At 38.4% G+C, this 18,467-nt stretch overlaps 1 protein-coding gene across 8 annotated transcripts in view; it reads right to left on the reverse strand.

Annotated features, from left to right (window-relative positions):
* ANKRD27 (ankyrin repeat domain 27) overlaps positions 1–18,467 on the reverse strand; it is a 55,102-nt gene that overhangs the window by 13,906 nt on the left and 22,729 nt on the right. For all 8 annotated transcript variants that reach the window (XR_006015971.1, XR_006015969.1, XR_006015970.1 and 5 more), the window contains exons 3-20: positions 17,634–17,744; positions 16,827–16,983; positions 15,141–15,295; positions 14,777–14,836; positions 14,630–14,683; positions 14,480–14,545; positions 14,325–14,401; positions 13,839–13,960; positions 12,866–12,944; positions 11,927–12,059; positions 7,241–7,333; positions 6,312–6,439; positions 5,801–5,883; positions 4,931–5,046; positions 4,093–4,185; positions 3,524–3,721; positions 3,145–3,204; positions 2,914–3,033 (exon numbers count right to left, since the gene is read on the reverse strand). Coding sequence is in view for 5 of the 8 variants with exons in the window: in XM_042027620.1 (XP_041883554.1) it covers positions 2,914–3,033; positions 3,145–3,204; positions 3,524–3,721; positions 4,093–4,185; positions 4,931–5,046; positions 5,801–5,883; positions 6,312–6,439; positions 7,241–7,333; positions 11,927–12,059; positions 12,866–12,944; positions 13,839–13,960; positions 14,325–14,401; positions 14,480–14,545; positions 14,630–14,683; positions 14,777–14,836; positions 15,141–15,295; positions 16,827–16,983; positions 17,634–17,744 (1,905 nt within the window). In the remaining 3 variants the exon portion in view is untranslated. The remainder of the gene's footprint in view (positions 1–2,913; positions 3,034–3,144; positions 3,205–3,523; positions 3,722–4,092; positions 4,186–4,930; positions 5,047–5,800; positions 5,884–6,311; positions 6,440–7,240; positions 7,334–11,926; positions 12,060–12,865; positions 12,945–13,838; positions 13,961–14,324; positions 14,402–14,479; positions 14,546–14,629; positions 14,684–14,776; positions 14,837–15,140; positions 15,296–16,826; positions 16,984–17,633; positions 17,745–18,467) is intronic.

Here is an 18,467-nt window from a genome sequence, read left to right on the forward strand (position 1 = left end):
ATATCAAAGGTATGCATTAGGAAAAGCACCAGCATTAGCCCAGTTAAGTGTAAGGTCAAGCCAGGTAATGCCTGGGCTCCCCTGCTGGGTGAAGGTGCTCTCCTGTTCACAAGCTCTGCAGGGAGAAGAGACACATGAGGCAAGAAAAGATGGAAGGTGCTCTGCAGAACACTGGTGCCATTCCCCTGAGCCCTCAGACTGCTTGTGAAAACAGGAGGAGGAGATTAACTTGTCTCCTCACCTCTCCTCTAATTCTCTACTCTCACATGAAGGAGTTGAGATCCAACCTGATAGGAATGGGAAAGGTCCCAGCAAAAGGGCAGAGAGAGCCCATCAGTCCTCTCACGACTCACCTGGCCTCTACAGAGTGCTGAAGAGTCACTTAATAAGCTTTAGGAAAGTCTGTTTCAGCATTATAGCAAATTATTCCAGCACTGTGCCAGAATCACTGAAGATGCTGCTGTGTAAACACACTTGTTTCAATAGTAAGGAACATCTTGCAAGTTGGAGATGTCATGGAGTGACAGCTACAGTCACATTTCAGTCTTTCTCTAGAAATGACCACCTTGCTGAGTGTGACAGTGGTGTTCAGCAAGGCAAACAAGGAAGAATGAGACTGAAGTTTGTGTTTTATTGCTCTGATCTCTTCCTTCATGGTTTTAGATGAAGAACAGGACACAAACAGCTGAAAGATCAGAGGGCAGATTAAATCTCTCCATTTTTATCTTCTCTTAGAAAAGCTGCTAAGTTTTGTTTTATTACTACCTTTCTAACACAAGATGAAAGTCTTTGAAGTCATGCACTGGTCACTCTGGGCAGAATCCAGGATTCTTTCATTTTTTTTTTTTTTTCTTCCCCAACCTTGAATGTCTAAAAGTCAGCTGTCTAAATCTAAGCCAGGCATTTAAACTCCCTCCCTGGTAACTACAGGACAGAATGCAGTCAACAAGTAACACCTGAGTGCAACACAGGTCAAACTAAGCATGTCTGAGATGAACTCCTCTCTGGAGTTAATTTCCCTTCACTGACTAAGGAGGGGAAATAGATGTTTAAAGTGAAGACAACTGCCTTCCAGAAGCTGGGGGAGCTGAATCCCAATCTCTCTGCATATACAACTAAAATGGACTATATACACTAGGGAGGTCTATGCCTCCCCTGAACTTCCCCTAATCATACAGGATAATGTCACTGGAGAATGTAAATGTCTTAATAATTTTTCAGGAGTCAGTCTTATGCCATACAAGATGCCTAACAGTAATAGCAAGCTCTGATAATTTCTTTCCAAAAATAACAAGTTCCTTACAGTACTAAAAACTGCCTCAGGCCACAGCAGTGGTACAACATCTGTTATGCAGCTTATAGATAATTTATTAAGAGTACTTAGGGCAAAATGCCTGCTACATGCATTTCCCCATCTTTCCAGTTTGTTTTCTCACTCTTCCATGGAACAGAACCTTCCTTTAAAATAAATAGAAGAAACAAATCTACTACAATTCACCCACATGGCCAGTTTTTCAGCAGCTGAACAGAAATTGTGCATGGAGATTTTAGTTCCAACAGAGCAAGTCCCAAATTTACAGTACTGGTTCTTTCACTCTCTCCTTTCTAAGTCATAATAAACAAGCCAATATGAGTAGCTCATCTAAGAGTTTAATTCAGTATTGATTAGAAATGTCTCACTGGATCCCCTTAATCCAAGGTGCAAACCTTGAAATCAGGAGAACTGACCATATCAGTTTTCCATTCCTTCCAGTGGCATTCCCTTCATGGAGTTCTCTCAGGATCAGGCTCTTGCCTCTTTGAGCAGGGAGCCCAGGTGAAATTTGGCAAACAGAACTGAACTAAAGCTGGATTACAGAGAAGGTCATTAACCCCAGGGACCTAAGGTATAAGCAGTTTGAAATCTTTTTCCCTGGCTTGAACTAGTGTCTTAGCACTTGGGTGTGATAAATCTGTTTCTTGAAGGAAAAATAAATCCTCAGTCTACGAGGAGAACTTATTTAGAATGCTTGACTCTGTACAAACAGGGAGGTACAGCCCTAGACTGAGCCTCTCATAGAACAACTCAAGTGTGAACTCATATCATCCAGTCGAAATGTACATCTTTGTGTTTCTTCAGTACTTTTAGGAAATTGAAACTTTTAGCAAGAGAAAAACCTTTAAATAGCAGGAAAAGAAAGAATTTTAATGTAGTGGTGATATTGAGAGAAACAAACATACTTAGGAGGTCAATTTGGGAAAAAAAATGAACAGACAGACTAGGAAAAATAAAGAGAAGCATCAGAATGAATGGTGATACAGCAATCTTAGGAAGGGATAACAAAGTATGGATCTGAGGTTCCACATGAAAAAATTCAAAGGATGTCATCTGGTGTGGACACAGCAAAATCAGCAAACACATACATGCAAGATATTTAATATATGCTCTGTACCTCTTCACTTGTTAGAAATTTGATTCCTATTGATTTGCCTATTTTGAAAGCTTGTCTTAACATTCCAGTTTGTTGTTTGCCAGCATGCCTGCACTAGTCTCTTTTTCCTGATAGATTTTGTAAGCTAACAATGGCATTTAATTCCTGGACAGGACAGCCAGGTCCCTTGGGGCACTGACTGCCATTATAGTTTTTTAAACTTCAACGAATTCTCAAATTACATAGTTAACTTCAATAAATATGAACAACTACTTCAGAGATGGTGTCAATTTTTCCCCAGAAATAACCAACAGAGCAGTTGATACCATACAAAAATAAGTGCTCAGGTACTGAGATGACAAGCCCCTGAGGACAGCAGCTATCATTTTCCAAGTAAGACAGAAGGCTATTCCTGAAGAAGCAGTTTAAAACACTGTGGCAAAATATCACTCTTCTAGCTTCCTTCACTTGCTTACTGTCAAAACTTATATCTCAGTCTTACCTCTTTGTAACTGTTTTTTACTTCTTCCTGCCTTATATCAGTTGATGCTGATGACAGGCTTGAGACAGATGACCCTCTGCTGAAAGTTTCTGTTGAGTGCTGAGGAGACCTAAGTGGTGACTTACAATTGGAAAAAAAACATATAAAAATCAGTCAAGCAAAAAACCAGAAAAGGTTAAATATCAAATTAAGGAGGTTAAGCATAGGCACGAAACTCGCATGGGCTGTTACCTCAGAAGCACTCTGTCCTCTTTCAAACGTTAGGTAGTTTAATTCCATCAGTGACAAAATCTGCATAAAAATATTAAAGAGAATCAATGAACGTAAAGAGAATCAACTTACTTAAAGAGAATCAATGTAACTCCACACAAATTAGCTGCCAACCTAATAATTAGTAACAGATTATGAGTGAGCAGATTAAAGTACCCATTTACAAGTTCATGTTTTATCCCACAGAGTGTATTCCCATTGCTGGAGTTAAAATGTGACCCTTCTTCCTCAGAGTGAAACACATGTTCTCTTTAGTAGTGAAACCCTATTAGCAGTGAACATCTACATCTCTGTGGTGTTGCATCACAAAGAAAACAGGCTGGAAGATAAAGAGGAATACCTTGGAATTTAATGCACACTGTAGGGAAGTTTCTTTCATCCGGTTTTGAATTTCTGGGTTTGCGCCATTTTGCAAGAGCACTTCAATGATCCCTTGATAACCCCAGCGAGCAGCGATGTGCAGAGGGGTGTCCCCCTTCTCATTGCCTATATCCAGTCTGCAGGAATGCACATCATAGTACACTAAAGCCTTGACACACTGGAAAGAAAAGGAAAGCTATCAATAAATTATAGTGGTGTGTCTCAGTTCAGACAACAGGCACAATCCTAAAAGGTTTGTTTTTATTGCTGCTCATGTAACCCACTACCGTAAAGAGCATGCTTTAGTGATTCAGTGTCATTAAATAAAGAGTTAAATAACTACATTTGCAAAGCACTATCTTTAATGTGAACTCACATTAAAAATTGCTATGAACTACCAAATAAATTCCTAATTTAGAGCATTAAACAATTTAGCCATCAAATATTTTTATTTACTTTTTAAAATATGTAAGTTTAGTGCAAATTTGCATCAGTTTAATTCCATTCCATTAGAATGCCCATTTGGTTTGTTACAAAACAATTACTTACATCCTCATGACCATAAGTGCAGGCTAAATGAAGTGGAGTATTTCCATTATTGTCCTGAACATCAGTACTTGCCTTGTAGTGCAATAAGAGCAGCTTAAAAGAAAAACAAAAGTAGACATTTAAGTAACTAAAAAATTAATGTACAAACAATTATTGCTCTGCAGATTCCTTTAGGGTTCTGGCATGATGGGGCACTTCATGAGACACTAGCTCTGCTTCCTGTTTTAGACACCACCCTCTCGACACTGCAGAACTGTTTATGCCCTACCCTGCGAACCAAAAAGTCTCTTCTTAAATATTCAGAATTTTAATTGAAAAAAATGAATCCTCTACTGCAGCAAACACTGCAATATACTCACTACATCATCTGCCTTGCATTTCAAGAGCCTACGCAAGTGAAGACACGGCTTAATTTCAACAATGCTAATTGAAGAACTTCACATATACTAATTTAAAGTAGACAATAATTACTATAGCTACACAGTCTATCCTAAACACAGGGTGAAGCATTTAACTCAGTCCAATGACTGCAATGGTTTTTCTGTCTCAAGCAAGAGCAGAGATGCTCTCCATTTGTATTATATATTGGACATTTGTGTTAATAAAGTGGATGAACTATCAGGCATGCATAGCTGCCAGCTGGTTATTACCAATGGCTGGAAACCTTGCGGTATAAGAAAAAATAAAATGTCTTGAAAACTACTGTGATGAAAGATCATCCATTCTGACAGCTTACACAGTTCTAGTAAAAGCTTCTCAGAAGATCTAAATGACAGTAACAGTAGAAGAGCTTAGTAAGAGCCATGTATTTATTATTTAGGTTAGGTGTTGTGCTTACTGTAACATTTTGGTATCCCTTCTGACAGGCGAGGTGAAGGGGAGTTGAACCGTGGTAATCTGTAGCATTGACAATGGCTCCTTTGGCTACGAGTAAATCCACTAATGAAGTCTGACCTTGGAAAACAAGCATTCAGAGAAAGGAATAAACTTTGCACAGGAACATTGCTACTTTTCAAATTCAAACAGTGACTATAAATCAAGATACCCTACATCTCTGCATAGTTTGTTTCCATGTACTGCATATTCACTGCCTTGGTATTTGGGATTTTTGCTGCAGATTATTCAAGGTCAAGCCCCATAAATGAACCTCCAGCTAAAAAGCAAGCTGTACTTGTATCCTATGAGTAACAAAAGAAAATATTTCGACTCAATATAATAACAAAAAAGGAAATTATAAATAAGAAACCACCCACTAAGAAAATAATACATCTTCTAATAAAAGGAAGATAAATTACATAATGAACATTACAATACAGATGTTACAAACCTACAATGCATAGCGAGCTGCAGGAGAAGGAAAAGAGTCATTTCTCACTCTGCCAGTCCTTTAAAACAAGACTGGTTTCTGATGACACATTTTTACTTTTTTCAGAGCTGAAGAAAGCACTGCTGTGGTGGCCACTATGGTAAAAGAAAACAGCCAGCAAATAAAGAAAAACTCAGCCATAAGAAACTGAGCTTTAAAGAATATACAACTTCAGTCTGTGCCCAGATAGAAACTAAGTTTGAATAGCAAAGAAGCAAAAAAAAAAAAAAAAAACTTAATGCAAAATTCCAACTTTAATACAAAGGTGGAAAACAGGCTGAAATAAAGATATAAAAGCAAAAGGAGTAGAAAACACTAGTGAAGGAAAGCAAGCCCACTCACCACAAATAGCAGCTATATGAAGAGGCGTGTATCCCCGGTCATCTCGGGAAAAGGGGGTGATAATGGAAGGGTCATTCAGTTTCCTTTAAAACACAATGGGTTGAAAGCAGCTCAGTTACCCAGGTGGAGGTGGGAAGGAGAAGGGAAAGGGATAAGTTGCCAAGGATGACAAAAAACTGATTTTGGAACTTCTTATCTTTTTACGTTGATTCCATACAGAACTCTACATTTTGTTAAGAGAAGTGGGTTCTGTAAATTTGATTCAAGAGAAGAAACACCACTTTTACCAAAGGACACAGCCTCCATCACAGAACTGGTGGGTTCCAAGGGATTCTGTAGTCTCCCAATATTTCTCCTGTTTTTTCAAACCACGCACATATATGCTCTCTACTACATCCTGAAGTGCTACTGAATCCCTCTATAACAAAAAGCAGCACACTTTCTTTAGCAAATCTTAGATAAAGGCTTTTAGACAGCTTCCTGTGTAGTTATGGGGATGAAGAGTGCTCACCCAGAAACCAGCTTCTCGCATTTGTCACAGTAACAGAGTGGGTGACACATTTTCTGTACAGTGTCCTTATCACTGTCACCTTGACTTAGCAGCCGCTCCACTTCCTCCTGATCACCTGAAGCAATATGCTACAAAAAAACAAGAGAAGAGAGAATGAGGAACCAATATAAAAGGGCTCCTTTTAAGAAAAAACCCCTAAGAGTAATTTACTGAAGCACAAAATGAAAGGAACCGATTATGAAAGACGTATTCAAGCATTAGAAAGCAGAAATGAACAATGTCACAGCACAAAACCCCTTAATGGGCATTCAGTATTAAAAAGAAACTGTTCTTGGCTTACTTCACTTTCTATAAAAAAATTAAAACAATTCCTATTGTTCTCTTTAGACTCAATCATGAAATTGAGCTCCCTCTGTGCAAAAACATGTCTATAAAATTACTAAGTCTCCAGCCATAAGCTGTGAACACATATAATTAGAAGCTCTGCTTTGTGTCCTTGTATAGGCAAAATTCTTTTAGAATGACAGTATGAGATTAACAGATAATATGAAGTAGCTGTCAGGTGACCACATTTAAATTATTTCAGAAAACTCTTTCAATTTCAAGCACTAAAAGCTGTGAGACACAACCAGATAGTAATATCACATCTGTGCATTAAATGGGCCACACAATACCAACAGCAGTAGCATTTCATCCTCCTTTGCTTCTATATTTAATATAACATGTGCTGAAATCCATAAGATTATCTTATGTTAGTAAGGCTTTGGCACAGAAATGTACTCAATTCAAGATTTTTAGCATCTACTAAAACACATTTCACAGTACTAATGTAATTAACCCTCCACTGCATTCCAGAAAATTGCAGAAAGAGACGAATATAAACATGAAATATACAAATACATACATATTCTGCCATAAAAGTTATTAACCTTAAATAAGCAGTCTATTGGTGCAGCAGACATCTGGGACAACAAGTTCATCTTTTGTCTTAAGAGCAGCTTGTCACACAGACTCTCAGATTCCTGAAAATGAAATAGATAGATTGATTATCTATACAGTCATTTACAGGCAAAGGTGCAGTACCTTAACAGTGGAATTAACTTTTAAAAATATTAAATGCTGTATTTACCATATATGAATTATCAGACACCTGTAAAATCTGAATCAGTTTCACATTTCAGATTCTGAGACATTAAAGACTGGGCACCCACAGAAATAATAAGTAGATGTTCACCATAATATTCCTTACTGAAATTTGCTGTGATTTAACTGAACAATAATGAAATGATGGCTATACCAATGCAGCAAGACTAAAAAATACGTATCAAAGACAGCATGAACTGCAAGAGGTACAACACAGCTTTTTCAAGAGGAGAAATTACAACAAATTCACATAAAACATGTCCACTGGTGGCTACTAAAAAAGATGACCCAGATACAACTCTAACTCAAAGAATGCTGAACTCTCTGCTGCTTGCTGAAAAATAAAAGGTTGCACCAGGCAAAGCATTGCTCTCCAGCAGATCCATTTGTGAAGTATTTCCTACTTGGTTTGAGCTAAACAGATGCAGTGCAATCCTTGCATCAGTACTTATTCTCTGAGACAGCTGAAGATACACTTCAGGATGCACTAAAGAAGATAAATGCCTCCAAAGCCAGGTGAAAATTATTAAGTGGAGTTAAGATTTTGAAATGGCAGCATGACCCTCCCATGAAATAAAGCAACAACCTAAGGAAAACATTTTCTAGGAATGCAGATGGAAACTTTTCTACATGGCTGGTTGTGATCAACAGCTGCTTATGGTTGGCAGTGATACTGTTGTTGGATAATGGCTCTCTAGGAATGGGAAGACTTCAGCCTCCATAAAACAGAAAACCACTGCATTTAAGATACCCACCCATGTATCAGGCAAACTTTGATGGTTTAGGATCTGGGCTAGGGCTTTTGAGTTAAAGTCTGTCAAGACCAGATGTAAACGAGTAAAACCAGTCTGATTCCACTCCTAACATTAGTAAATTAGAATGAAGTTTAAAGGTCTCATGAACTGCAAATAAACAAGATCAGTTTCTAGAAATTAAACTATTCATGTTTCAAAATCAACACAGATACCTTTCATAAAGCTGTCTACAAACACCCTTAAGAGTATAGAAAATAATGTCATTAAAAACATTTGTGAAGAGATGGAAGGGGTTTTTTTTGTACTTCACAGGAAGTTGTTTGTATTTAGATACATGAAGGTAAACAAATATTCACCAATCTTTTCAGATCTAAGTATTTCAGCTAAGGATACCCAAGCATATCTTTTCAGAATTACAAGACATAACACTAGTGTCCTTGGATAGATTCTTCACCATGAACAGGAATAGCTTCCCTAAAAAATATTTGATCAAAAACTTAACTTCTGGTACAAGTTTCTGATGTCTAATCAGAATTTCTGGTGTGGGTGCTCACAGAACACATTATACTTTCACTGTGGAGAATCTAAGTAACCATGAGCAAGAACTACTGTAATTTTAGTACTGCTCCTTCCACAGTGTGTCTTCAGGAAAAGTGTTCCCCAAGTGGAATCATTATTTTAAGAGAGTCACGTGAGACAGCAACCCTAATGTAGCAGCATTATATATTTATTATATAAATCAGAATATAAAGAGCCCAGGTGAAACCATATATCTCCAATAATGAAATATGGAATGACAAAAGAATCAGATAATGGCTGAAGAATTAAGCAAGTTTGGGCCTTCAAAGTCAAAACTCACTTGTGCCAGCTTTACTTGCAGCCCAAGAATTTATATTTCTTTTAAAAAGAGACTGATTTGAGTGGGACTTTCAGGTATTTTAAGCATATGCTGTCTAGAAAATACACACCCAAACATGAATGACCTTTTTATCTAATACTACTCTGTGTAGAAAAAGGAAGTATTTGTACCCATGAGAGTGTACCTGTGTAATGATCTAGCCCAAGTCATTCTCACAGAGTACAACTGATGACTTGGAGAAAATACAGGTGGCAGAAGCCAGGAGAGGAAGTCCTGAACACAAACTAAGACTAATAAAGTGTTTGGTGGAGAGGGGGAGTAGGGATCATTTCCCTATCTCCAGCTCTTCCCCACCTACAGCTCTTTCCCTACATGAAACAAAATGCTGCCTATTCCCTCATGGCTGGCTCTGACTCCCTACTGTTTTATACCTCACTTGAACCCCCTGAACTACACAGTCTTACTACACATTAGCTGTGCACAGGAATTAGCAAGCATCCAATACTCATTAACAGGAACTCTAATTAAATAATGTTGACAACTCCCAGAAGACAGAACTGACTCACTGGTCCTTTACAGCCTGCTCTCCTCCCCACAACCAAAGTGTCTCACAAAGACTTGCATGACCTTGGGAGAAGGGATTTGGCAAGAACATCCTAAGTGCAATTCACTTACTGACATAAGGGTGAGAACATGCCCATTATCCCACAGGGTACATTAGCCCCCTGCTGAGTTTCTTTCTGGAGTTAGCTTCATTATGGATTGGACAGCAGCATTACTCAGCTGCCAGAAGATCCATCTGAAGCCAGCTATAAAATCAAGCATAACCACATAAGGGGCTGTAATGAAGCCCCAGGGCACAGCCATGCTCCTGCTCACTTCAATCCCACACCCCCTTCCAGCACAATCTGGAGAAGGAAATCATAGGGCAGCAAGATGACAGCTGCTGCTGCTTCAAAGCTAATCTCCTTTACCGGAGATTAAAGGAAATATCTCAGCTGGTAACTGTATGAAGTGAGAGCAATGCTCCTCCACCTCCTCACTATTCTTTTTCCATTCCTGTCTCAGAGTCTCTCTCTTCATGCACGCCACCTTCTCCTATACTGGAGAAAAGCGTGGTTTGGCTCTGTCCTTTTCAGCTGTGTTGAGGGCAAGTTGTCACTCACTTCATCCTCAGGGTTTTGCTGCCTTCCAGCCAGGCTGACTCCAAGGAAAGGCAATGCAAGAGGATTTTGTGTTGCACATTCACCCTGAAGTGAGAAAGTTTTCTATGCCTGGAGATGATCCAGCTGAAGTACAGGCAGAAACATAGCTTGCTCTTCTTGTGGTGCAAACACTAAAGACCTCATTTAGACTTCTCAAATACATAGTTACCTTTCCAGACAGGTGTCTCCCAAAGAAATAAATGTAAGTACCTTAATGGCAGTGGCACTTCAGTTACGATCACTTGAATGCAATCCCAGTATAAAAACTGCTATCCTTAGCTAGAGGGAGGGATAGGATCAGGCATTTAATAGGAAACAGCCTTTATTCTAGAAATTTAAGAGCAGTACATTGTTTATAGCTTGCTGGCATTGTTGTGGAAGACAATTCTACTTTGGTGTCATTTCTCCATTCAGAGCACCAGCTTTGCTCTTAGTATATTGATTGTGAATGACAGCCAAGTGACTGCAGAAAGCAAAATCATATAGCAGGTTGATTCTTTTAAACTAATACCTTTATTTTTTTGAACATAATTCAATATAGCATTACAGAAATACCACTCTCACAAAATATGAAAGAGTGTTGGGTTGATTTTTTTTTTTTTTGAGTGTACAAGACAAACCTGCACAACAGGTTCATGGAAAAATCCCAGAAAAGAACAAAACCAAAAATAGCAAGAGGTCAAAACGTTACTTAAAGTGCTTCTTCTTTAAGACTGTGCCCCAGGTTGTCCCATCCCAAGCCCTGCACACTGAGCCATTATTCTGGCCCCTGCAGTTAGATTCCAGTGCTTTGCAGTTGGGCAGACTGAGACACACTGAATTCACTCTGGTTCCAAGTTCACTCCTTTTGATTTCCACATCGGCTCAGGAATACCTAGTTTTACAACAGTAGAAAATTTTACAGGAGTGGTAAGACTGGATTCCTTGACTAAATAACCTACAAAGTTCTAAAATCATAGAAGTTTCTAAAGTCACATCAGCATCACCCTTGACTGGCCTGCAGGGATGTGAACAGATTGACAGCAGGTCCAGCTGCCTAGTAGCAAATCTCTCATGCATCCACAAATTTCCTACCCCTGCCAGATCAGAGATCCCAAGAGCTAAATTTGACCTTCAAACACCATCTTATCATAACCCTGCACTCCCCCTAAGCCATCAACTCAGTGCAGCATTGTAACCTGCACTGCAAACACATGGAATTCTTTGAGTATGAAGATCTGCTGAATAATTCTAAATTACACTGCTATCTCCTTTCTGCTAGCACAGCTCAGTGTTTTAGAATTACACAAAAATTTAAGCTATGCCTGCTCTCAAGTACTGCACTGCTTTCACAACCATGGTAGGGTACAAACAGGAGATACCAAACATTCTAGAGACTCATCTGTAGAAAACAGTGCTGTCATTTTTCCTCTAATCATATGAGGAGGAAAACTTGACATTTAAGTACTTCTCAAGAAGTACAGAAGAACACGTATGGGTACACAGCTAGTACTTCATTATAATCATTTGGGTAAATTCAACATATTCATGTTTTTAAGCAAAAAAAGGGAGTTCTTACGTTAGTTATTTGTATCCTCTGGCTGGACTTACACCCACAATGGTACACAGAACTACAAGTTATCAGACATTTGACAGAGTTTAAGAGTAGCTTACTGTTGATCTGTCAGAGAGGTTGCCTTGTCGGATGTATTCTATTGCAGCCTCAATCGAGGTTAAGCAGTATCCCAACTCATCCTTCACTGAGCTGCAAAGCCTGAAGTTCTTTATGTAACTCAAGTTGGCCATCCTGAAAAAGAAAGAGTTAAAGCCATGAACCACTAAACATAAGACACTAGCATGGCATATTGCAGCTCATCTTAGGCAATCCAGGCAGGCAACAGGTGTGAGTTGGGAAAAAGCTTCTAGAAAGCTTGTTAGGCCAGCAATATGGCTGTTCTGAGCTTGTAGACTGATCTGAACTCTACTTATCTCTTAAATAGTCTTAAATATTATTCTTAATAAAAAGTTATTAACTGGATAGAAGGAATATGAAGGATAAGGACAATAGTTGGAGATTAACATCTTTGAACAGAGTGAAGCAATGTTTCAAGCACCACAGTGATAGCTACAAGCTAAAGGCCAAATGCTGATCTCAGAGATACAGATCATACCAACACTGAGAATCAGTTCAGGTACAGCTGGAAGGTTTAGACAGAATTTTACTGAAAATGAGGAGACAAAGGCATAGGCTAGCAGGAAGTAATTAAACAGTCACAGCTAGTTTCTCTGTAAGACATGCACCAAATCTTGAAATGCATAAAGGTTGCACAGAGAATCACTCTACAAAGGCTTTGCAGATGTGGTAGAGAGATGGCCTCCCACTACAAATGTTTCCTAGGCTGAGAATCAAAGACACATTCCTGATAGGTCCTTAATTTAGTTATATGTATAACACATCTTTGCTATTTGTCCTATAAAGTGTTTTCTGCATTTCAACAGGACCTCTTACACTTTCAGTAAGTTATAACTGTATGTTCAGAAACATTTGTCCCTACAGCACCACTACACAAGATGGTAAGAAGGAGTTCTGTAGAGCCAAAATAGTTAACGTACCAGTTTGGGATTTCTGTTTTTACAAGCAAATACAGCAAAACAGAGAGAAGATCATCTGCACACATGGTTTCCATGTTAACTGAAAAAAGAATTCACATTTGGTATTAGTCATGTTATGGTTCAAATCAAGAGCAATAACTCTAAAAGGAGTTCTGCCTCCTAAGACTAAGGGCCAGCTCTACTCGTGGAGAATGCATGGAGACCCCAGGGCAGGCTTCCAAACATTCTCAATCTCTCACTGAAATAGGCTGTCAGGAGCCAACACAGACGCAGTTGGTGCAGTACAGCCTGCAATATTTGACCAGCATCCCTCTCTTCTCACAGCAAGAGCCAGAGCACTAGCTCAAGATTTCTAAAGTTCTTGAGGGCAAAGACTATGCTCAAAGTTGATACATTTTTCCATAACCCAGCAGTCTTCCCAGAGACAGGAAGAGATGAAGTAGGGAAAGCATAAGTTCACTGTGCTACTCTATTTGCTTTTTAGAAGCATCTTCTCTTTTCAAGCTACATAAAGTAAATGCCAGGTTGAGAGGATTGTGTTTTCATATCACAGAATCACTGCTGTAATCCACAGCAGCACATTTGTTTGGCCCCACCCAACACTGCATTTTGCAAAAGATGCATCTCAAGAGTATCAATTTCAAGATATCAAAGAGAGCATGGACTAATAACACAAGAATGACCTAGCAGCAATCTTCAGTGTTTAAAATTGATCATCATCAGTGTCCTGGCAAATGAGAGCCTCCCACATGTTCAAGCTAAGACCTACACAAGCTAACCCAGCACCCCACCTCACCTCACAAGAGCCAGCATTGACACATGTACCTTGCTTCCCTTTTGCTCTCTTTAGAGACCTTAGACACTCCAGATCAATTGTGTTTGATCCCCAAGTGCTATCAAACACTTGTTCATATACTGAAGTGCTTTGTGTGTGCTGGTTAAGTTTAAAATTATTAATTCATTAATTACTGACCTCTTTGGCTCGGAGACTGCATAATAATTTGTACAACTTTACGCAGACAAAGTAGCTTCTGTTGAGGGGAAGTACATTTGTTCAACTGACCCAGTTCTCGCTTTGCACGTGGTATATTAAAACTACAAAAAAATTAGAAATCAATTATTAGCATACAGAGTTCCTCTGCAGGAAGTCCAAAGCCCAAGTTTTAACTTGGGCAGAGCTGAATTGAAGAATGGCTCCAAAATATTCCCACTTCTACTCCAAGTGAACCTGCATTTCTGTATGCTGAAGATGGAAAGGGAAGCTTAAAAACATAAAAGTAAAGGAGATAACCATCAATGCAGATTGTCCTCATATGACACTTGCCAAGCTTTAATTTTCCATCTCAGATGAACAAAGTATAAAAAAATCTTGCTCGTGTCTGAGGGAAGACACTTTTTTGCTGGCACTTAAGACAGGATCTCAATGACTCTTCAAAGAACCTGCAGTCATCTCTCTCACCTGAACTCGGGTTTCACTCCAATGTCCTTTTGCTGCAGGTCTTGAAGGCTCCTCGTGATTTTATTAAAATCCGCATCCTAATCAATAGAAAGGCAACAGGTTTTTTAAATGATTTAGATGAACATAACTAGTATGTAGCAATTAAAGAAACTTACCTCACTTGCCTCAATTGTCCCCACATATTTGAAGACTAGATCATAAATAGCATGGTGGATATACATCTGTAGAAAAAAAAAGTATTTTAGGCATGAAAGGGAGAGTTAAAAACAGCTTGCTAATTATTTTGCTTCATTTCAGATGCTTACTTCAACTGCTTGTTTGATCAGATTCATCTGCTCTTCTTGCTTTGCAAGCATCTTCTAGAAAAGCAAAGCCATAAACAGCAAGAGAAAGTCAGATAATTTATTGCTTAAGTAACACTGTACTATGTATCTAGGGGGGTAAGTCTTTACCAAGTGTGAATCTCTCAAAAGATGCTGCAGACATTTGGTATAAAGTGCACTGACAGAATCCTAGGAGAGAAAAGATAAAAGCTGTCAGATTCAGGTTAATGGGACTTGGAGGAACAAAGCTTAAATAAAGAAAGTCTTCCCTGTCTCAAAAGTGCTCAGTATGGTAAGAGTTTTAGCAATAATTATTGCATTTACTAAACAGTTCAGATAGTGAAATTCTTAAATGCAAATTACCACTTCCCCCTCCTCCCCTTTCACAACTCTAGGCTACTGTGACACAGAAAAGTTCACTAAGACAAAGATAATAGCAGCAGTGAAGTGAATTATATTTAGCAAATTAGACATCAGGAAGGAAGATACTGACTATGTAGTGGCGGAGGCTTTTCCTTTCATGTTCTTTAATTGTTCTATAGAAAGATCCTATGTATTTATCAAATCTCTCACAGTGCCTTCCCAAGAACTCTCTAACATCTTCAATGTTTTTAAGCAAATAGGAGTTTGATGAAGCTGCAGATTCACCTAAAATAAAAGCCAAGAATTAACACAGAGTTAATATATATGCATGGTAAAATGCATTTTCTCCCTGCATATACAGCCAGCTTGTGTGCACTGAAACATTAATTCAGCTTATTGCACCTTTAACAAGAGCATTACCTTTAATTAAGAGAATTTAATGCATCACATTAGAGCAGGCTCCCCTGCTTTTTATGTCAAGTATTTATTTGGAATAGCTAAAACAGATTTCACATGGTTTTTTACACTGGGATAATTTACTACCACATGCACTCAGCTTATGAGTTGTGTAAGTCAAGCTTGAAAGTAGAAGAAAAGCACATTACAGTGTTGACTGAGTGCCCATGCAGGAAGTCAGGGTGCTTTAAGTGAGCTGCAAAAATCCCATCTTGGATTTTTACATAACCTATTCTTTATTTAGACATGCTTTCTCTGAACTGGAGAGCAAAGTTGCTTCATGTAACATTAAACCAAAGCCACTTTTCTTCTGAATAAGACAGCTGAATCCCTCCTTCACTTAGAGCTCATGTTGCTTTTCCAAAATTTTTTTCTAGGCAAATCTTTCATTTGCAGTCAAAGGCAACCAACTAGTAAGAGGCTTAAATCATTCTTTTTAAATTACTTTTGAAATTAGAAACTCCTTCACTTCTGAAAGACTGCAATACAACTATATTAAGTAATGCCTATAAAGAATATCACAAGAATAATTTTTGAGATATAGATTAATACTTAGAAAATTTAAGGCTATATGAATGGCAGCTAGGTTGTTTTTTTTTCCCCCAGACAAACTTCCATACTTCCCTCACAGTACTACTTTCACTCTACCCTAGTACTACTTCTCTTTGCATTCACTTGTTTCAAACACTCTTACTTATTCAGGAAGACTAACGTTTTTATTTCAGAAAAAGCTGAAGCTTCTAAGCTTCTTAAGGAGCTTCTGTTCTTCTTAATTAGTAAACATAGATTGTTATACAAGTTCACAAGGACATGCTGTTAACATTCACAGTATTGACAGTAGTCTTGAAAATAGTGTTACAGCCTTAAGGAGCACTTCCAGTACAGGACAAAAATTAAGACATTCATCTTAATAAGTTGGGCAACCACCAGGAGGTTGCTACCTAACTCTGCCATACAGCTTCTGTCCCCCAATAGTGATCATGAAAGAATTTACCTCTCCAGTTTTTTGTGCATCTACCCTGCATTTCAAGACACACATAGTCACATTTAAGACTAAATCCCTTTTTTAAGCAGTCAGCACTAAATTGAGCACTGCTAAGAAAAATCATGCTGGAGTAAGTATTCTACAGATGATTCTTAATTCTGCAGGATTTATGCCCCAGTCTCAGCACTAGTTTTGCCTGGCAGCAACTTGATATTTCTCTTCAGTAGCACACCAACATCTGGCCCAGCAAGCTGATAAATGCCAGGGGCTTTTAACCAAGCCAACACTTTCCAGAATGAACACATTTATTAAGCACATCAAACACTAATTTGCTCACTGTGCAAAGGCAGCCACCGAATTGGCACCAATACATACTTGAGCCTTCTGTTTTTTCCAATGGATGAGCTATGCACAATATACTAAAGCTTTCTTCTTTTTCATTGTAAAAGGTTTCCTCAAAGAGAACAGGTACCGAGAGATGATAATTAAAACCATCTCCTAAAATGATGAGGTTTCCTTGTATGAAGATCTCCTGAAACAAAACGAAGAGCAGATCAAGTGTGAAACTCTGCCCAAAAAAAAAGTTACTCTTTGGCTTCTACATTGCGTAGTTATATTTCCCAGGGGGAGAAGAGAAACTTGCAAGGCAAGAAAGCCCCAGACCATAAAATATCTCCATTCTCATGCTGTGGAGACACTGAAACGCAGGCTCCTTCAGTCTTCAGTGGCTGGCTGAACCCTGCTTACAGCCACTTCCTTTACAAACCTACTAGAGGAGGTTTCAGACAATCACCAAGACCTGTTTGCACATTTTAGAGCACTTTTAGTAAAAAGGAAATTAAAAACACCCAACAACTTCAGATCAGGACTTAACCCAGCTTTAGAAAAACACCACACACCTTGTCTGTATTTCTCATGCTTGGCTTTATATTCCCAGCAACTCCAGTGAGGACATCTGGAATAGGAAGATCTAGATGGCAGCCTGCAAATTATCTATAGTGCAAGCTGTATGTCCAAATTCTCAGACTGTACTGCAAAATTACAAATGAAAACACTGGGACCCTATGCAGTGTCAGCCCTGCTTGCCTCTTCTGTAACCATTAGTTCACACAATCAGTCAGCAGCAGCAAATCACTCACTGGAGTGTCCCCAAGTTACATTCAGATATCAAAACAGAAATACCTTTCCATTTAAGGTTTGAAAATTTTCTTCCAGCGGCTTCAGAACATAAGATTCAAACTGGCAGGTAGAAAGACTGTTGCTTGAAAGGCTTCCTTTGCATGGAACTAGCACCTAAAAAAAGTTAAATCAGGCTTTAGAGAGAAATGCCATGTATTGCCAGCTATACATCAGTAGCTTTTGTCCTTTAGAGGCAAGCAATTAAATCAAGCTTATAAATATTTACTAGTAAACCTATAGGAACTATAGGTGCTTTTATTTAAATAAAAAGAAAAGGCTACCACTAGAAACACAATTCAATAATTAACCCAGAAATTTCATTTAGTAACTTATCTGAAAAAGGCTGACAGATGCTACTGAAGCAAACGACACTAAGGGAAGTAAATTCAATCTTTAGCTACTTAGCACCAGTCACACAAATGACTTAAAATTAAGCAGCTAATAAAAAAGCAAAGTATATTTTCATACTAAAATGAAAATCCATCAGAAAGAAAAAAAAAATCTAAGATAAACTTCTTGGGTTTACACCAACAGATAAGCAATTTTGGACAAATTCTTAATTAGAAAGAAACAAATTTTATAATCAGGTAACAATAACCTCCATGTTTTATGGAGTCTCTACACACTTAATTGTGAATGAAGATTAATTGCAAAATACCCAGATCAGTAAATGTTAAGGACTGGAGTTTTTATTCCAGGCCAGTTTATTAGCTTTATTTTGCCACATAAAATGCTGTCAAATGAGTAACTGCTTGCCCACCAGGCATTTCAAAAGGTCAATCCCATTTAAGTTATAAACTTGTGAGAGAATACGTAACTTCAGTTCAGAGAAAGGAA

The sequence above is a fragment of the Corvus kubaryi genome, unplaced genomic scaffold (assembly GCF_017639235.1).
Source record: "Corvus kubaryi isolate FWS band 111438036 unplaced genomic scaffold, C.kubaryi_AGA036_p1.0 37300, whole genome shotgun sequence".
Taxonomy (NCBI): Eukaryota; Metazoa; Chordata; class Aves; order Passeriformes; family Corvidae; genus Corvus; species Corvus kubaryi.